Source organism: Leucopleurus acutus, assembly GCF_964270905.1.
Source record: "Leucopleurus acutus genome assembly, chromosome: 16".
Lineage (NCBI taxonomy): Eukaryota > Metazoa > Chordata > Mammalia > Artiodactyla > Delphinidae > Leucopleurus > Leucopleurus acutus.
Genome location: NC_139158.1, coordinates 22221920 through 22242867, shown reverse-complemented (window position 1 = coordinate 22242867; position 20948 = coordinate 22221920). Strand labels below are relative to the sequence as shown.

Below are 20948 nucleotides of genomic sequence, written 5' to 3'. Positions count from 1 at the left end.
GGGGAGGGTGGGAGGGAGGCTCAAGAGGGAGGGGATATGGGGATATATGTATACATATAGCTGATTCACTTTGTTGTACAGCAGAAACTAACACAACATTGCAAAGCAATTATACTCCAATAAAGATGTAAATAAATAAATAAATAATCTTCAAATACAAAAAAAAATTTGGAATGTGTCAGTTAAAAATGATATTCCCTTCAACAGTGATAAATCCAGATTGTGAAAAAGTTTTGCTATTTGATTAGCAGATTATGTTTCTCGACTAGGACAAACATAAAACTCTGGTGAATTTTAGTGGACTCCAGGAGATGAGTATATCACAGTATATTCACATTCTGGTGGATATTTTATTTTATTTTATTATTGATTTGTAATTAACATACAATATTATATTAGGTTCAGGTATACCACAGTGAACTGATATTTTTATACATTATTAAAAAATGAGGATTTCCCTGGTGGTGCAGTGGTTAAGAATCCACCTGCCAGTGCAGGGGGCACAGGTTCGAACCCTGGTTCGGGAAGATCCCACATGCGGTGGAGCAACTAAGCCCATGGGCCACAACTACTGAGCCTGTGCTCTAGAGCCTGCGAGTCACAACTACTGAGCCCACGTGCCTAGAGCCCGTGCTCTGCAACAAGAGAAGCCACCGCGATGAGAAGTCCACGCACCACAACAAAGAGTAGCGCCCGCTCGCCCCAACTAGAGAAAGCCCGCGCGCAGCAACGAAGACCCAACGCAGCCAAATAAATAATTATTAATTTTAAAAAATGATAAGATGAAAAAAAGATAAAATGATCAACATAATAAGACCAGTTAACATCATCACCATACAAAGTTGTTACAATATTTTGACTACATTTCCTATCTGTACATTACATCCCTGTGACTTATTTTATATCTGGAAGTTTGTACCTATAATTCTGTTCACCTGTTTTTTTCATCCCTCACCAACCCTCATGCCCTCTGGCAACCACCAGTTTGTTCTCTGTATCTATCAGTCTGTTTCTGTTTTGTTTGTGTGTTCATTTGTTTTGTTTTCAAGTTATTACATATTATTCTCAAGTTAATAAAGTCATTCAGCAGTGAAGTGATTCCCTAAGATAGTGGTATCCCGATTGAATACGTACACCCCTCAGTAAAATATTTTTTAACACACTCCCCAATACACGTTTATTTATTTATAAATTATACATATGTATTTATGTGCATCATACAAATATCAAAAATAATTTTAAAGAATGAATAAAAAGTACAGATAATTTGAAGTTCTCCTATTTTCTTTCCCATCCCAGTTGCCCTTCTCACCCTCACTTCTAAGCCTCCTGTCCTTAAAAACTCAGCAACAACAACAAAAAAGAAGACTCTGCAACATTCTACAGAGTTCCCAAGAAACTATAAAGATGCCACAAAATTGACAAAAGACAGAGACTTTGAACTCATGTGATTTTTCAAATTGAAATTTACACATTTGGGGTGACTTTTTCAAGATAAAGGGAATCCTCAATTTAAACAAACAATTTTTGAGGGTCATAACTCCAAAAATGCCATGGATTATTTCTCTAAAAGCTAAGTAAGTAGCTTGTAAGAAACATCTACATAAATATATGATTCAGTCAAATCTTTAATGCAGAACTGGGGAAGATACATCCTTACCTGGTTTGAAAGCTAAGATTTTGAGCTTCAAAGCCATCTTGGAAACACTGGTGTTCTGGACCTAACATTCACTGTATGCATGAAACTCTGAGTAAAAAAAGCTTTCCAGAAAAACCATACAATTATTTTTAAGCAGCTTATCACAAACAACTATTTATCTAATGTAGAAACAAAACTTTCCCTCTAACCAGAAAAGAAGGTACAGATTTTCCCTGCTGAAAAGTGAGGCTTTTTCAGGTCAATGGAGACTTAGAAAACCTAGTGCTACAACTCTGTTATAGAATTCACTACATGCATGACTCAGTGAAGATAATTTTCTTTCACTGGAAAAAAAATGTGCATCAAATTTCTCTCATGGAGCTAGTTAGAAAGATCTAAGTAAATGTAAGGTGAAATCAAGTCTTTAAAGTAGGATCTGGGGAAGATACAAAGTTACCTCATTTGAAAGCTAAGATTTTTGCCCCTTGAAAGCTGCCCACGAAATACTATTTGTGGGTCTACCATTCACTGTATGCATGACTTACTGAGTCAAACTTATTTTTACTGTGAAATTTACCTCAAATTTTCTATTAATACACTATATTTTAGACCTGCCCTGAATGACAAGACTCTTTGTAGACACTTATGCATGAAGAAATGGAGAACAAAGGAACTAGGCATCTTTTCACTATGTTCTCAGTGAGTGTACTGTTGTATTATATATATTCAAGTTTCTTTCCCCATAAAATTGCAGGTTCCATAAGAATGAAGGGCATATAAGAAATTATATGGACAAGACGAGATACCTGGGAAATCCTAAATATCTGTCTCCTTGAACTGAAAGCTCAGGGCAAGGCTTGACCAAGCCCCACTTTTCGGCTTTATACTGCAAATGTAATTTGGTTCATTTTTCAAATTAAACTTTTATTTATTTTTTTTATTGGAGTATAGTTGCTTTACACTGCTGTGTCAGTTTCTGCTGCACAGCAAAGTAAATCAGCCATACATGTACATATATCCCCTCTCTTCTGGATTTCCTTCCCATTTAGGTCACCACAGACCACTGAGTAAAGTTCCCTGTGCTATACTATAGGTTCTTATTAGTTATCTGTTTTATAAATAGTAGTGTATGTATGTGAATCCCAATCTCCCAATTCATCCCAGGCCCCCCATTTCCTCCTTGGTATCCATACGTTTGTTCTCTATATCTGTCTCTATTTCTGCTTTGCAAATAAGATCATCTATACCATTTTTCTAGATTCCACATATATGTGTTAATATACAATATTTGTTTTTCTCTTTCTGACTTACTTCATTTTGTATGACAGTCTCTAGGTCCATCCACGTCTCTGCAAATGACACAATTTCATTACTTTTTATGGCTGAGTAATATTCCATTGTATATATGTACCACATCTTCTTTATCCATTCCTCTGTCGATGGACATTTAGGTTGCTTCCATGTCCTGGCTATTGTAAATAGTGCTGCAATGAATATTGGGGTGCATGTATCTTTTTGAATAATGGTTTTCTCTGAGTGTATGCCCAGGAGTGGGATTGCTGGGTCATATGGTAGTTCTATTTGTAGTTTTTTAAGGAACTACCATACTGTTCTCCATAGTGGCTGTAACAGTTTAAATTCCCACCAACAGTGTAAGAGGGTTCCCTTGTCTCCACACCCTCTTATATGGAAAAGGCTAGGATCAGCCATACGGTAATAGGTTACAGGTGGAGTCATCTGTATGAATTCATGTTTGCCATCATATGCATTCAACTTGTTCCATACAGATAGTGGTTGTTACATGTATATACACAGATTAGTATATAGACACACTCTTCTTTGCACTGTCTGCTGAGATGGCGAAGAATCAAGAACACCTTAGTAGTGATGAGCAGACTGAACTCCCTGATTTAGGTTTTAAATACCATTCTCCAAAAGGAGAAACAAGGGCACTTTGAAGAACTGGCTGATACTAAGACTGAAGCAGGATATGCAAAGTGAGTGCACAGCAACTTTCCTTAGTGCCAGGAAGTAAGGTAGTTCTCAAAAACCAACAAACAAAACAACAAAAAACAAAGACAGGGTGCACAAGCAGGACACTGGAGCTACCTGAAAGAGAACCCAATGGCTAAAGCTGGAACTATTTGAGCAAGAAAACATATAAAGAAGTACTGCGCTATTCTAGAAAACATAAAAGAAATTTCAAGGAGTCCATATGGAGAGAAATAAACATTTTCCATAGAGAAAAAATCTGCACGATTACCTATATACTCAGTCCTCAAAGACAAGAAACATAACTTCCCACTCCTTACGATGTGCACATAGTGATTTAATCAAAGAGAAGGTACACTGTGGACAGAGGAGAAACCAGACCAACACTGCCTCAGCCAGGTGATTAAAGGCAACATCAACAAGTCATCTCGAAAGTAAACACCCTAGAGATGAAGTGATAAGAATGACATTTTGCCCCGTGATCTTCACCCCTCCTTGCCCCAGAAAATAACCCCAGTCTAAACATTTGAAATATCATAAGATATATACCAACTAGGACTGTTATACAAAATACATGAACAATACTCCTCAAAACTTTCCAGATTATGAAAAATATGCCAAGTCTGAACTGTCACAGCCAAGTGGAGCCTAAGGAGACATGATGACTAAATACAATGTGCCAGCTGGGCTGGGTCCTGGAACAGAAAAAGTTAAAACCCACCCAAGCAAATCTAAGTAAAATGTGGACTTTAGTTAATAATATTGTATCAATTTTGGATATTAATTGTGACAAAGTACCAAGTGTTATGACATTCACAATTAGGGTGAACTGAGTCTTAGGCATGTGGAAACTCTCAATACTGTCTTCACAATTTTTTTTTTTTTCTCACAAATCTAAACCTATTATAGGGAATTCCCTGACAGTCCAGTGGTTAGGACTCCACGCTTCCACTGCAGGGGGCACAGGTTTGATCCCTGATCAGGGAACTAAGATCCCACATGCCATGCAATGTGGCCAAAAAGAAAAATTTAATTTAATTTAAATTTAAAAAATAAATCTATTATAAAATTAAGTTTTTAATAATCATTGTTTTATCTTTTTACATGTGATTGCCCATTTACTCCTACTATTAGTTAGTAACTAGTAATTGACACAACTACTCTCATTGTACCCGTTTTATTTAAATACTAGCATTTATGCTGCCATTATGTATACATTAGATCAAGTACTACACAATAATATATAATTCACAGAAACATCCATTTTACCTATTTTATGTTAAAATAATACATATATGCATATAACATTATATTGTGTATTATACAATTATGTGGTTTTCTGGTTTTGAAGTGTCTCTGTAAAGTTGGTCACCATGGATGGTAGACAATATTGAGATTTTAGAGAGTGTATTTCACACCATGGCTGAACATTTTCAAAAAAGGAACAAATAGCCAAGTGATTCATTGTGACTGGCTCAGTTCTGAATAATCCTTGTTTTTATTTTGTTCCCATGAATACCTTTCAGCAGTAACAAACAGAATCAAATATTTCCAATTCAAAGAGATATTCAAAGATTGGCAGAATGTACAGTGAGTTTGAGGGTTTCAGGCTGAAGGAGAAAGAACTGACCATGAGGTGGCAGTAGCATGCAACAAGCTTCATGTGGGCAACTCTGACAAGGTTTGCATGAAGAGAAGTCCATCACAGCAGGAGACCTTCCCATGGCTACTACCCAGAAGCAGAAGGCGGCCAGGCATCTCTCTGGGAAGAGGGGAACTGGAAAGGAAGCTGACGTGCCTAAATTAGGTCCCTGCGCAGCCAGGCTGGGAGTCTCAGAGCACTCAGAAGGGCAGCAGTAGCTTGGGGTCTTGCAGAGCTACAGGGTTGAACTTACCTACAATTAGCAGATGTTGGGCACAGTTTCACGGGATATGAAAATCAGGAACAACGTAAATGACTAAAACTCTCTTACTGAGGCTATGTTTTAAAAAACTCAGTGTATAAAAATTTGAGTTTAGCACCAGGAGGCTTTTGAGCTAACGGGGGATACCAACCCGCCAATACACCAGAGCCATCTTTGGCTCACTGATAGAACATAAATAGAATTGGTTACCCCAAAGATACAGTTTCACACCATGGTCTTTTCTAAAACAAAAGGGTTTAAAAGAATTATTCAAACTCATAATTTACTAGATGATGTTTTCCAGCAAGTGATAAAATCAAGTTAAAGAATATTTTATCTAAGTGACTTAGATTTTGATAAGTTTCATGCAATAACTAATTTACTTCTTAGGAGATCATAAGAATATACTGAAAGTTCAGAATGTTTCTGAGTTAAGAGGAATTATAGGTTATTATACTGCTGATACACAACCATATAGCTAATGATGGATGGAGATATGGCCCTTATATATGTAATAAAATTCAAAAGGAATTTTAAATGTTACTAGGAAGTTAGGTTAGACCCGGAAAATACTGAGAATATAAGAAGAAAAAATACCTCTCCTTTTTCAAATTCGATGAACTGGTGGGATAGTCTCATGTCTAATATACATATATTCAATAAGTACATACACATAAAATATCAAATGAAGAAATAGACTATGATGAAATCAAACCATCCTGATGCAATGAGATTAGATTATATATGTAACTTGTCATTACAGGATGATATTTTCAACTCAGTTGAAAGTTAATAAAGATATATAAAAACCAATTCTGATATTAAATAAAGCCACATGCTCAGTACAAGGCCTATCTCCTTTCTTACAGCAAATGAAACAAGCCTTGAATGTATGGGTGATGAATGTAAAATGTAGGAAGACATATGAATATAATATCTGAATTAGAAAATACGCAAAAAAGAGGGACTTCCCCAGTGGCGCAGTGGTTAAGAATCCGCCTGCCATGCAGGGAACACGGGTTCGAGCCCTGGTCCAGGAAGATCCCACATACTGCGGAGCAACTAAGCCCGTGCGCCACAACTACTGAGCCTGCGCTCTGAGCCATGACTACTGAGCCCACGTGCTGCAACTACTGAAGCCCATGTGCCTAGAGCCTGTGCTCCACAACAAGAGAAGCCACTGCAATGAGAGGCCCGCGCACTGCAACGAAGACCCAACGCAGCCAAAAATAAATAAAAATAAATTTAACAAAAAAAAAGAAAATACGCAAAAAAGAAAAATATAGAAATTGGAAATGTATGAAGGTAAGCATCAATGTTCACATATTTAAAAACACCATCATGCTGCTGCTTCTAAAACTCATGCACAGATTTTGCTTAGTGCCATATTAACCAATTGTAATGTGGTCTTGATCATTTAATTAACAATAAGTAACAGTGGGGTCCTGTGAATGAGGTTTTAGTAAGCTGAAATCATTCAAAATTATTTAAGATCGTCATAGCATGAGAAATTATAAAACACAGCAAAGTCTCTCAACTGAAAAAGAGACAAGCTAACAAGTATATTCTTAAAACATTATTAGTGACCTTGCTTTTAATAAAGACAGTAAAGTAAAATTATAATAAATTCTGCTTTGGGTATATATGAAATAATTACACTTACTTGTCAGGTTCTCCATAGTTTTCAGCTACGTCAACGCTGTTGGAAAACTTGAGCCATTAAAAATTAGTGAAAGCGTGTATGCACTGGAGTGCGTTTTCGCCTTTTACCTGGAGTTCTGGTTCCAACATGACTCGGAAAGCGGGTCCTCAGCTCATTCTCCTCGAAGGTCCCGATATTGAGTATTGAGTGTGTTCACGTCCCACTCAACGGACTCTCCCCTCCCTCTGAGCTCGTGCTGGGATTTCTCCCCAGAAACATCCTCGAATCTGTACAGAAAAAGGAAACAAGCCACTGCAGCTCCGATTTAGAGTCGTCAAGCCCTCAACCAACGGATACTTCAGTCAATAAGCCTTGTTCAGGGCTTCCCTGGTGGCGCAGTGGTTGAGAGTCCGCCTGCCGATGCAGGGGACATGAGTTCGTGCCCCGGTCCGGGAAGATCCCACATGCCGCTGGAGCGGCTGGGCCCGTGAGCCATGGCCACTGAGCCTGCGCGTCCGGAGCGTGCGCTCCGCAGCGGGAGAGGCCACAACAGTGAGAGGCCTGCGTACCGCAAAAAAAAAAAAAAAAAGTAAAAAAATAAGCCTTGTTCAAACATTCTTAAAGAAAGTAAAGAATAAAACACCGGGAACAGCCCGTAAAACGCAAGGGTCCCGGGGAAGCCGCACAAACCTCCCCGCTCAGCGCTCAGCTAGCTCTGAGGAAGCTTTCTACGCACGGCGGGTTGATCCAGAGCCTCCGCAGTCGCTCCTTCAGACACGGAACCTTTGGAAAAGGAGCTGCGGTTCTCACTGCGGAAGCAGCGCCAGAGGCCGTGGAGCGGAACCCTAGGCCCGCCCTGCCCTGAGGCGCCTTTGGTCTGAGAAGACGCGTGCGCCCGCCTCCTGCCGGCTTTCGCTGCGCACTGCATGGAGGGAAACCGCCCCGTGCCCGTTAGCCGTGACCGCGCGCCCCCTCCTGGCCGTTCTGGGAACGTCCTGGGAAATTCTCAGCGAGGCGGTCACTCAGCTGGCGCACCGCTCCAACCAAGACTTTCCTCTACCAGGCCGTGTCTTACCCAGGGGCTGGAAAACAAAGAAATCTTTGGGGGTTTTTTTGTTTTGTTTTGTTTTGTTTTGTTTTGCGGTACGCGGGCCTCTCACCGCTGTGGCCTCTCTCGTCGCGGAGTACAGGTTCCGGACGCTCAGGCTCAGCGGCCATGGCTCACGGGCCCAGCCGCTCCGCGGCATGTGGGATCCTCCTGGACCGGGGCACGAACCCATGTCCCCTACATCAGCAGACGGACTCTCAACCACTGCGCCACCAGGGAAGCCCAATCTTTGGGTTTTTTGTGTGTTGAATGAAGCGTAGAATTTATGCATGTATTTGCATAATTTGTACTGCTGTAAGCACTGGCCCCATAAATACAGACTACTACTTACACAAGCTAAACGGCAGATGATTGTGTTTAACCATGAAAATATTTCGGTGAAACCAAATTTTCACATTCTTTACACTAGTTTTCCATTTCTCTTTCATCTTCTTCATTTAAAAAAAAGCATTTCTGGTCATTTTTAAATATGTGAAATTCAGTTTATACCAGACAATTTCTCTAGCATCACCATCTTGCTTGTGAGAGCTTATTTTAAAAGTTGGCATTTGGTGACATACACATGACAGGGTCAGAATGCAAACCTAGAGGAAGCTACATACCTGTTGTTAACTTACTGCGTGTATTCTTGGCTGATGTTTTCCATGAAAAGTGCTTTAGAGATGGCAGATGGATGAAATAACTTCCATCAGTCCCACAAGTAACCAATTTTATTACCTTCAAATAATCACTTCCATCACTTCACAGCCAGAGGAAGACTTGGTAAAGCAAGAATTTGCTGCTTTGATGTAAGAGAAGGCTGTGGTGTTTCAAACTGACCACCTACCATCCCCAGATTGGCGGTGGGCATGAAGATAGCAACCCAATACCTGGTGCATGTTGCTGGTGTCAGAGAGAGCAGTATGGACCTTATTCTAAAATAATTTTGGTTGTGGGTCTCAACCAGTCTGTAGGCTCCCTCAAGGAGCAGTGGAAAGGCTTCCTTTGTTTTGCAGGGTTAAAAGTATTCTGTGGGCTGAGTCGACTTCACACGCACCTTTTCCCAAAAGCATTTAAAGGCATGCATATGTTCTGGCCTAAGAAGCCCGGACAATTTAAGGCTAATGGGTTGAGGTGCAATTTTTCATAAGGAAAATAGAGCATTTGATGCTGTCTGCAGCACGGTCACGTGTGTTTATGTCCACACTACTCTCAAGGAAAATGTGACCCACAATTGTTCAGGAATCACTGGTACAAATATTTCACTGAGAGTAACAAGATGAATACACGTCCCCGTGTTCACTCATTCATGCATTCGCTCATTGACCAAATATGTTCCAGACCTTATTTTGGTTCTGGGAAGTAAATGGTAATTGACAAAATGTCCCTACCCAAAGAGCTCCTTTCTAGTGAAGAGGTCCGTGAAAAAAACAAGGAAAAGCCAAGGAAACAATCAAACAAAATAAAAGAAATTGTGGGAGAGTGTCGGAGAAGCTATCCCCTTCCATCCAAGGCCCGCAGACCCCGCGGGAGCCGCCGCCACTGTTGATGATTGGGAGGATCCGGTGCACCATGTGAAGCTAGCCGAGCAGGCTGGGCGATACAACACAATGGTGGAATCAATGAAAAAAGCAGCAGGGATGGATGTGGAGTTGACAACTGAAGAAAGAAACCTCCTATCTGTCGCATATAAAAATGTGATTGGACCTAGGAGAGCTTCCTGGGGAATAATCAGCAGCATTGAACAGAAAGAAAAAAAAAAAGGGAGGAGAAGACAAACTAAAATGATGGGAGAATATTGGCAAATGGTTGAGACTGAGCTAAAGTTAATCTGTTTTCTGGACATTCTGGGCAAGGTTTTCTAATTATAAAATCAAAGAGGACTACCGCAGGTATCTGGCTGAAGTTGCCACGGGAGACGACAGGAAGGAGGCTGCAGAGAACAGCCTAGTGGCTTACAAAGCTGCTAGTGATATTGCAATGGCAGAACTTCCAACACATCCCATTCACTTAGGTCTTGCTCTCAATTTTTCTGTATTCTATTATGAAATTCTTAATTCCCCTGACCATGCCTGCGGGTTGGCAAAAGCAGCTTTTGATGATGCAGCTGCAGAACTGGATACACTGATTGAAGAAAGCTACAAGGACTCTACACGTATCATGCAATCGTTATGTGATAATCTGACACTATGGACTTCAGACATGAAGGGTGATGGTGAAGAGCAGGATAAAGAAGTGCTGCAGGATGTGGAAGATGAAAAATCAGTGAGACACAGAAGCCAACAAGAGAAACCACCTCTGACCACCCTGCACCATTTCACCCCTCTTGGAAATTCCCCCATTGTCACTGAGAACCACCAAATCTGACTTTTACCTTTGGTCTCAGAATTTAGGTTCCTGCCCTGCTGTTTTTTGTTTTTTAACAGTTTTCAAAAGTTCTTAAAGGCAAGAGTGAATTTCTGTGGATATTACTAGTCCTCTTGACCCCCAACCTATCCATTGAATACATTCACATCACAAATCCACCAAGAGTACTAATAATTTCTGAGCCACTAAGAACAAGCGGTTTGCAAAATAAATAATCTTATATTTTTATATTGAGTGAATGATAAGAGATGTTTTCTTGATTAACTTCCTTATCATCACATATTTATTCATTTTCTCAAGAGGGGATGACATGTAAGAGTTTTTAAAATATATGCAGTAGGGCTTCCCTGGTGGCGCACTGGTTGAGAGTCTGCCTGCCGATGCAGGGGACACGGGTTCGTGTCCCGGTCCGGGAAGATCCCACATGCCGCGGAGTGGCTGGGCCTGTGAGCCATGGCCGCTTAGCCTGTGTGCCTGGAGCCTGTGCTCCGCAACAGGAGAGGCCACAACAGTGAAAGGCCCGTGTACCGCAAAAAAATAAATAAAATAAAGTATATGCAGTAATTAAAGTTTCCTTCCTAGGAATTCAATTCCACATCTCCCTATTTAGCTGACTTTAGGAAACTCACCAAGAAATAAGGAGTCTGGTATATGACACAGGTCTTTGGAGTCTGGGAAGTGTATCTTTGAATCTTGGTTCTGCCACTTACTCACTTTGCAACCCTTGGGCTGGTTGTCGTCTATACACTGGGATTAATTTTAAGTGAGACAGCAGGCACTTATCAAGTACTCAATAAATGGTAGTGGCGGTTTGTAATGCTTTACACACATTCCACTTTCTTTCCATTGGTTTGCTTTAGAAAGTGCAAACTGTCTTCCCTCTGTTTTTCATCTAATTCTGCCATATATGTTCTTCTCATAAGGAACTAGTACTTTAAAATCAGGCCCATCTCAGGCCAGTGTTTAGAATGAAGTGAGAAGGTGGGATAAATTAAACATTGCCAAAGTAGTGTAGGCGAACTTTGATGATGCCAGACCACTGGGGAGACCCAGGTTTGAGGGCTGACTCTGCCACTTGCCAGCTACGACCCAATCTCATATTCCATCAAATGGCAACAACTACATGGACCTACATGGTTGCTTAGAACAGTGGTCTCCAAGCTTTTATGGTTACACAGTCTGTCAATAAAAATATTTGGGACACATATACTCCCATCTGGATATAGTTATTTAAGTTGTTCTACTCTGCTAATATAGTATGTATATTATAAAATACATACGAAAATGAGATAAAGTCATAAACAGAATTCTAATATCTCAAATAATTTTTTTAAAATTCTTATTTCTTCTCTTATCCCCAGTGGATTATCTTGCCAAACTCACTTTGGAGAACACTGATTCAGAGGATTGAATGAGATGATGTTCATGAAATGTGATATAACCTGTAAAATGCTATTTAAGTGTTACATAATAATGACTCAAATGTTCCACAAAAATCATACATAATAATAGGCCACCATTATAATGCCTACTTTATACCAGACACTATTATTTTCCCCATTTTACAAAGAAGGAAAGGAACACACAGAAAGATCAAGTAAGATGCTCAAGGTCACAAAGCTAGTAAGGACAGGATCAGATCCAGGGACTGTCAGACTCTGAAGCCAGTGCTCTAAGGATCTCCCAGGGATCAGGGTCCTCTGGGATGTCCCTGGGGACCAAGGCAAGGGTAGCTGAAGGCTAGATTTCGTAGCTCCTTGCCACCCAGGCCCGAAGTCCAAGTTTCCACAGTCCACAGTCTACTCAGGGCCCTCCCTCTTTCCCGGGGCTTGTCTTCACGCCAGGAACAACCCAGCTGACAGCAAAAGACATCCTCCATTGGCTGCAAGCATCCAAAGCCAGGTGCACTGTAGCCAGTGAGGAGGTGATCCCAGCAGTGGAGTCCATTGTTTCAGAGTGTCCCGGCTTGAAGGCCAAATTCCTGTTGTCTTCACACAGCCAGAATTGGTGGCTCAGCTTCCAAGAGTTATTTCAGTGAGTATTTTCCCTGCCTCATCTGCAGTGCCAGGAATAACACCAGTCACAACTGCATCTCAGAGTCTCCTTGATTCCAAGGACTCAGCATACTATGGGTTGATCTAGGCTTCTTCCCAGGAAAGAATCACCTAATAAAAGGTGTTTAAGGGACTTCCCTGGTGGCGCAGTGGTTAAGAATCCGCCTCCCAATGCAGGGGACATGGGTTCAAGCCCTGTTCCGGGAAGATCCCACATGCCGCAGAGCAACTAAGTCCGTGCACCACAACTCCTGAGCCTGTGCTCTAGAGCCCACGAGCCACAACTACTGAGCGACACGCTTCAACTACTGAAGCCCCCATGCCTAGAGCCCATGCTCCGCAACAAGAGAAGCCACCGCAGTGAGGAGCCCATGCACTGCAACGAAGGGTAGCCCCTGCTCGCTGCAACTAGAGAAAGCCCGCACGCAGCAACAAAGACCCAACACAGCCAAAAATAAATAAATAATTTTTTTTTTTAAGTGTTTAAGGACAGAAGGAAGGGATGTAGCTCTGCTTCCATTTCTATGCTTCCTACCAGGGCCTGAGATGAGTATCCTGCCTGGCTTGGCTCTTGCCTAACTCCCAACACTCTCACTGCCTTGACTCCCTCTGGCCACCATTTTATTCCTTGAACATGGCCCATCTCAGGGCCTTTGCACCTGCTGTTTCTTCCATCTGGAATGCTCTTCCTTAGTCCTTTTCACAGTTGACGCCTTCCTGTCAGATTTCAGCTCTAATGTTTTATCCTCAGTGAGGGTGTCCATGACCAACCTGTCTAGAGTAGAGTTCCAAGCCACTCTATCACATCCTGTTGTTTTCTTCATGGTACTCATCACTATCCAAATATCATATCCATTCATTTGTTCCTTTATTTACTGTCTATTTTTCTCCTCTACAGTAGGGGTTGACAAATTAGGGCCCATGAGCCAATTCTGGCTTGGTACTCACTTTTATAAATAAAGTTTTATTGGAACACAGCCACACCCATTTGAGTACACATTGTCTATGGCTGCTCTCATCTTACAAGAGCAGAGTTGAGTAGCTACAGCAGAGACTCTATGACCCTCAAAGCCTAAGATATTTACTGTCTAGATCTTTACAGAAAAAAATTTGCCAACTCCTGTCCTAAATTGTAACCTCCCAGAAGGCAAAGGCACTGTTTGTCTGTTTGATTGATCACTCTATCCCCAGTTCCTACCATTTAGTTGGTGCTTAAGAAATACTTACTGAGGAATGAATGAACAAACAGATCACTTAACCTCAGGTTTCCTCATATGTAGAATGGAGATAATTATACTGCACATATATCGTGTTGTTTTGAGGATAAAATAAGCTAATATGTGAGAAAGTCCTTCCTAAACTGTAAAAAAAGGGAGTAAAATGTTAATTAATAGTATTATCCTTCAAAGAGCTGTTAAGTAGCTTACATTTAAAAAAAAAATTCTTCCAGAGAAGCTTATAAAAGGAAGCCATATAAACTCTGTTGAAGGAAGGCAGTTTCCTTTGTTGGAATAAAATTTTATCCTACTAGTTAAGGTAAACCAAATCCTATTGGGCAATCCCAAAATTCTCTCCCAAGGCCATGCCAGAGAATGCTGCTTGTGTCTTTCATAAACTGAGTACCTTTGGATAAGTCAAGTAACATCTCTAAAATTCTGTAACTTATCCATAAAATAGGGATAGCATAGTATCTACACAACTGAGTTGTAGAAAAATCAAATGTGATGAAGCATGTGACGTTTTTAGCATAATGCCTGGCACAGAGTAATCACTCTGTAAGAATTAGAGTAATAATGATTAGTAGTATGATTATTCTCAAGTTAATAAAGTCATTCAGCAGTGTAGTAATTCTCTAAGGTAGTATTATTCAGATTGAATATGCACATCCCTCAGTAAAATATTTTTTACCACACTCCCCTAATACATGTTTATTTATTTATAAATTATATTCGTGTACTTTTGTGCATCACACAAATATCAAAAATAAACATTTTAAAGAATGAATTCTAAAATACCTATAATTTGAAGTTATCCTATTTTCTTCTCCATACCAGTTGTCTTGCACATCCCCTGGGTAGCAAGTTCCCCCACTTCTAAGACCCCTATCCTAAACAACTCTGCAACATTCAGCTGAGTCCCCAAGAAACCTTAAAGATGCCACAAAATTCACAGAAGACAGAGGACTTTGAACTCACATGAATTTCACATTGAAATTTACACATTTGGGGAGTATTTTTCAAGATAAAGGGAATCCCCACTTCAAACCAACAACTTTGGAGTGTCATAACTCCAAAAATACCATAGAAGAAATATCAGAGCTAGACTGGTCTGCCATGTTCAGCCACCATCTTGGGGCCCATACTTTGCAGAACCAGCTCTGCAGAGCACAGCTGTGTGGAGACAGGAATTCAAGAACCAATGGCCATTTATTTCGCCAGTGGGACCACAGGCTCTCCCAAGATGGTCCAGCACTCTCAGAGCAGCCTCAGAATCAGGTACACCCTCTGTGGAAGGTAGGCAGGAACACTGTTTTTTTTATTCTCCCCTGAACTACCAACATGTGTATCCAATTGCCTAGTTGGCACCTCTACTTAGATATCTCCAGTGAAACATCTACAAAATAGAACTCTTAATGTCTTAGCTCAGTAAATGATACCATCTAACCAACTGATCAAGCAAGAACTCAGGAACTGACCTTGATTCAATCCCCACAGCAGCATGTCTGGCTCCTTCTCCCTTTTGCCAAGTAAATTTACCCACCCAGAAAGGCCTAAAACTATCATACTACTGTATTTTCTTTCTTACTGAATGACCATGAGATGAGCACATGTTAATGGACGAGAATAAGAGGTTGTAGACATCACCTCCAGTCATGACCCTTAATTAACCACTGCTGACATCTGTGTCTTTCTCCATCATCCAGCCGCTTACCACTTATCCCATCACGACCCTGTGCAGCGCTCCCACTGTGTACTGGATGCTTGTGCTAAAAGACCTTAAGAGGTATTTGGGCAGAAATCTCCACTTGAACCACAAACAAAAGTTATAATCCAGCATCACGGATCTCCCCTTTTCGGCACAGGGTAGCCCAGAGTTTCTCAGTCTCGCCACTACTGACATTTTGAACCAAATAATTCTGTGTCATGGAGTGCTGTCCTGTGCTTTGTAGCATGTTGAGCAGCATTCTACCTGGCCTCTACCTACTATATACCAGTAGCACTTCCCTCTCCACCAGTGATGATGACCAAAAATGTCTCCAGACATTGCCTAGAGTCTCCTGGGGGGCAACCCACCCCCCGCATCCCCAGTTTAAGAATCACTGGGAAAGCCTCTAAGGGCAACTGAACATTTTTCCAGAGACAACCAGAGCTCTACAATCCCAGCACTCCCATCACCCCCACCCTAAAAGAACCCACAACTACATTTATACTGTCTTGAAGTTAATAAAGTCTTATGACTTGAAGCTTATATTCAACTTAGCCAAATCACCTGAACATTAGGTGAAGTTATGAAGTATATTTATTTAACTAATATGAATTCAATATATAAGAGAAAGGAAGAGGGAAACAATTTAAGTCATCACAGTCACCCCTTTCTCCCCTAAATGTGGATGCTTCAAAGCCAAAAGAAAACAAACAGAAAAAGGACATCCTTTGTTTCCCCAAGGTGTAGACATCTAGGAGGGAGAATTCTATGAGAAACAGAATAAAGCAGATAGGAATCTTCTCTTTTCCTGATCAACTCCTTGTGGCCCTCAGAATGTGAACATCTTGCTCACACTTCAAGATTAATTCAAGGGCTATTCTATTTGGAATAGACACAATTCATGTCCTACCAAACCCTACTACCCATTTTGGGGCTCACTGTATCGGTCGGGCTGTTCCAAGCTTTCTCACCTGAGTCCTGTTGGGCAGCTGAGTAGTAAGACACTGGTTAAAAGTTCAACCTCCAAAGTCAAACAGGCAGGGCTCTGCTACTTTCTAACAGTGGACCTTGCTAAGCCTGCCTTACCTCCATCCATAAGAGATAGTTAAGAGCTACCTCACGAGGTTCTGGTAAGAATTCAATGTCGGCAGCATGCGTGGTGAGTGAGACACTTGACAAGTGATAAGTGCGGAGTACAGATTATTCAACTCTGTTCTTTATTATTTGGGAGGCCTTGGAAGAGTTCTTTAACTTTTTTCAGCCTCAATGTCTTCAGTTAAAAAATAGGGTTTGTGAAGATTATGTGAGTGCTCCAAAAGCCCTTGTAACATAAAAAATGTTCAATTAATATTAGCTGCCATATTTCTTGGCTCATAATAAGTGCTTAATATCCTTATTAGCATTTTCTCCAACCTTTTCCTCTCTTGAATAACCTGCTAAAGTGTAAACTCCACCAGGAATCTTTGTTTTAATCATAACATGCCCCACGTGCCTAGAACAATGTCTGGCTAGAGAGTAGGTGCTCAACAAATATTCACCGAATGAACTTTCCTAAGGCTTGCCTCTCCTAGCTCTTTGCTTGTTGCTAATGTCCTAGTTATCTGGCAATGAAAGCCACTCATACTTCTCTCCCCAAAGACCCCATGCAACTCTCTCTTCAGATGTAAATTCAAGAAGCTTCCGCATTGCCTGATGGGAGGGGAGCCACTCAATCCAGAGGTGCTGGAACAGTGGAAAGTGCAAACTGGGCTAATGCTGTACGAGGGTTACGGACAGACAGGTGGTATGTTTAATGCACAAAGCTTAAGTTTAACCCTTCAACCCCAGGACTGCCAGCTGAGCCCCTGAAGTGCTCCCACCATGCTCTAAATTGTGACGGTGTTTCCCAAAACTTCTAAATTGCCCAATTACGTTTGACTGAAGGGGAATTATTATTACTCGGTGTTCCTGCCTCCTCCTCACACAGGGTAAGTCTCAGAGGTGTTAGGGGTTGAAGAGGTTCAGAATTGAGTAGCTCATCTTTCCAGTGCACTGGGAAGGACCCCAGAGAGCCCCAGTGGGGAGTTACAAGGTGCACTTAATGGCACTCTTAGTCAAAAGGAGTGATTTTCAAAGTGTGGTCCTCAAACCAGCAGCATCAGTAGCACGCAGTAATTTGGCAGAAATACAAATTCTAATACCCCTGCCCCTTCCCTGACCTACAAATGAGAAACTGGGATGGGGCCCAGCAATCTGTGTTTTAGCAATGCTCCAGGTGACTCTCATGCACACTCGAGTTTGAGAACCACTAGTCTCAGATAATATATTTCGGAAGATGAGACTGAATACTGGGAAAATCAGTCAAAGCTGGGTCTTGGATTTCATTGTCATGATATAGCTACAGAAAATGAAATTTTACATAGTTATATAAAACATGTCCTCTTAATAAGGAATAATTTGTGCCAATCAGAAAGGGCAAGAAATTAACCCAGGCTCAGTGGGGAAAGGGTACTACCCTATGATGTCCAGGTGGGTGATATCTAACTGGTTCAATAAAGAACCAGTTAGTGTTCAGCATTGGTCCAAATTCTTGATGTGTCTGAAAAGCAAATCTATCAATATAAATTGATTTTTTTTCCTGCAGGTAGTGAAAGCTTTTGTTGTCTTATCTGCACCCTTTAAATCATCCAACCCAGAGAAATTAACTCTTGAACTTCAGGATCATGTAAAAAAATCAACTGCACCTTACAAATATCCAAGAAAGGCAAGTATTGTGCGCAAAAGTTAAGTGTGTGTTACCAAATAAGGATCTAAACTAGTAAGTATATAGATTTTATTAGCTTTTGACTTTATAGTAACTCATTATATAAGTAGAAGACAACTGTTTCAACTTTAGCCCTAAGAATTTTGCTTTAAAATATTTTATATTAGGACACTACAAATGTTTGAAGAACTAGAATCTTTGGTCAACTCTGCAATACTAAGTAAATACTAAGGATCCTTATCAGACTAATCAGTCCCATTCCATATGAGGAAAAAAAATTGTTTTTTTAAGACAGAAAATTGTTTTTAAAGACAGCACCTAACTTATCTATCATAGTACTCTTGGGCCATTACACACTCATAAATTCAAAGCATGTGCCTTTAAGTATCAAGTGACCAAATTTAAGGCTCCGGATGAAGATATTATCCAAAGAAACTGTGGAATCTTTCCTGAAACCTTCTTCTTCAAAGGAGGGATTTAAGCATAATTCTGTATAAAGACACACAGATGGCACTGCAATTTCCTTCTAGTCCTAGAAACCTATTAGTTGATACTGACTGATCCTCTACATGAGAATTCCATTTCCACTGGCATCATTTCAGCTAAAATGTAGTAAATTTCAACCTCAGAACTAGTTACATTTTCTCCATTCAATTCACTAAATTAGTGACTAGTTGCTTTTCAGAAATGTTTGAGGACATTTTAAAATACAGTAGTCATATCCTGAGGGAGAACAAAAGTAGTTTACTGTCAAGTCAGGGCCTAAGGGGAAAATTGTATAAACTCAAAATTATCTCTAAAAATCTCCTTGGTAACCTCCAGGACCCAGCTCTTAAAAGGTCAAAAGCCAAGAATTAACTTGATGTTTCTCTTTGCATTTAGTTGTGGCCTCCATTTCACTGGGGCAGTAGAGACCCAGGTCTGGTTCGAACTGGAGGAAAGCAATAGAATAAAGGGATTGTTCTTCTGTCAAAGCATACAGGTGAATTTGCACTAAAAACCAGTATGATGGAGCTCCACTGTCATCTTTATATATAAGTGGAACAGTTTCTGGTGACCAAGGCATCCAATTAGCTTCAGTTAAGACAACACCCAGACCCTGAAACTCAATGCCAGAGTTTCATGAAAGCTCTCCCCTATTATACTGACAGTTGGGAGAGTAAAAATGGAATCAAGTGTCTCATAATATGTTTTTCCGTTGATTAGGTGGAATTTGTTAAAGAACTCCCAAAGATGATCACTGGGAAAATCAAACGCAACGTTTTAAGAGACCATGAATGGGGTTGAACATAGCCTAACAAGAACACTGTGGTATTAAGTAGTTAACAGGGCTTTCTTTTAGTCCTTGTTTCCTGATAATTCAGTGACTACTCTCTTAAAATGCTTAAGATTTTTCCTGGTTGAAAAATTCAACTGAATTTTTGTGTTGTACTTTGCCAAAAAATAAATAAGTAAAAATCTAAAAATATCTGGGAAGAAAATTGTTACGCTGACCAAACAACAACTTGTAGTGTTTAAAATAGCAGGGCTCAAATGATTAATTAGAAAAGCACAATAGACAATGAATTTACCACCTGATTAATTCAAAATAAAGATTAGAACTATTCTAACAGAAATGCTCAAGACAGAATTTCTTCTGCTTAAAATCTTTTTAGGCTACTAATTCTTTAAGGTGAATTAAAATATTAATGTTAAAGTGAGGAATGTAAAGAATTCAAAAGCCAATTAAATGAACTTAATTAAGTACTGTACTATACATTTTGAAGCAAACTCACTATAAAATATCTAATGCTTGAATAAGATACAAAACGCTTAAGAGTTTTTAGTTATTCAAGAGCAATTAATAAATTTTTGTCTCTTTACTTTTTGGACAATGTACATGACTTTTGATACATAATTTGACATAAAAACATCTTTTATGATACATCTACTTTATGACAATAAAGCAAGAGATTTACTAAGAGGCAGAAAGAAAAAGGAGAGATAGAGAACACCAGTCTTTAGGGAACAAATTTATTTTGATTTTTCTGAAAACATCAGAAACTGAAAAACAAGCTGAATATCTGGCCATACCAAAAGCAAAATACAAGTAAAAATAACATTTAGAAACCATGTTTAACTAAAGGGAAACATGTTTTAAAATATCAAATTTAACACTCTTTCCTCCACAGAGCAAAACAAGTTTTACTAAACCACAACACTGGAGTTTAACTGACATAATTTTTTTTTTTTTTTTTTGCGGTACGTGGGCCTCTCACTGTTGTGGCCTCTCCCGTTGCGGAGCACAGCCTCCGGATGCGCAGGCTCAGCGGCCATGGCTCACGGGCCCAGCCGCTCCGCGGCATGTGGGATCTTCCAGGACCGGGGCACGAACCCGTGTCCCCTGCATCGGCAGGCGGACTCTCAACCACTGTGCCACCAGGTGAAGCCCTGACATAATTTTTTTAAATAAAAATTAAAAGGACAAAAAGCACTCAATTCCCACCCTGGAATCTTGTCATTTATAGAATAACATGCTCAGATGTCAGTGAAAATAAACAGTTGGTAAACCTGAAAACAAATTTTTCAATGACTGAATTCAGATTCCAACAGAAC

General features: G+C 40.3%; 2 protein-coding genes across 2 annotated transcripts; both read left to right on the top strand.

The window, feature by feature from the left end:
- Positions 1-6830: 6830 nt before the first annotated feature.
- Positions 6831-10631, top strand: LOC309973472 (14-3-3 protein epsilon-like; the record flags this gene model as incomplete). The annotated part of the gene is given in 4 exon segments (XM_082857768.1): positions 6831-6840; positions 7217-7364; positions 9778-10126; positions 10128-10631. Coding segments are annotated over 4 exon segments (1011 nt in total).
- A 1602-nt stretch (positions 10632-12233) lies between these two features.
- Positions 12234-19640, top strand: LOC309972968 (acyl-coenzyme A synthetase ACSM4, mitochondrial-like; the record flags this gene model as incomplete). The annotated part of the gene is made up of 9 exons (XM_082856859.1): positions 12234-12254; positions 12400-12665; positions 15055-15198; positions 15327-15330; positions 15609-15688; positions 17272-17390; positions 18040-18152; positions 18234-18353; positions 19560-19640. 9 exons carry the CDS (start codon positions 12234-12236, stop codon positions 19638-19640), a joined length of 948 nt encoding a protein of 315 aa, XP_082712985.1.
- Positions 19641-20948: the final 1308 nt, after the last annotated feature.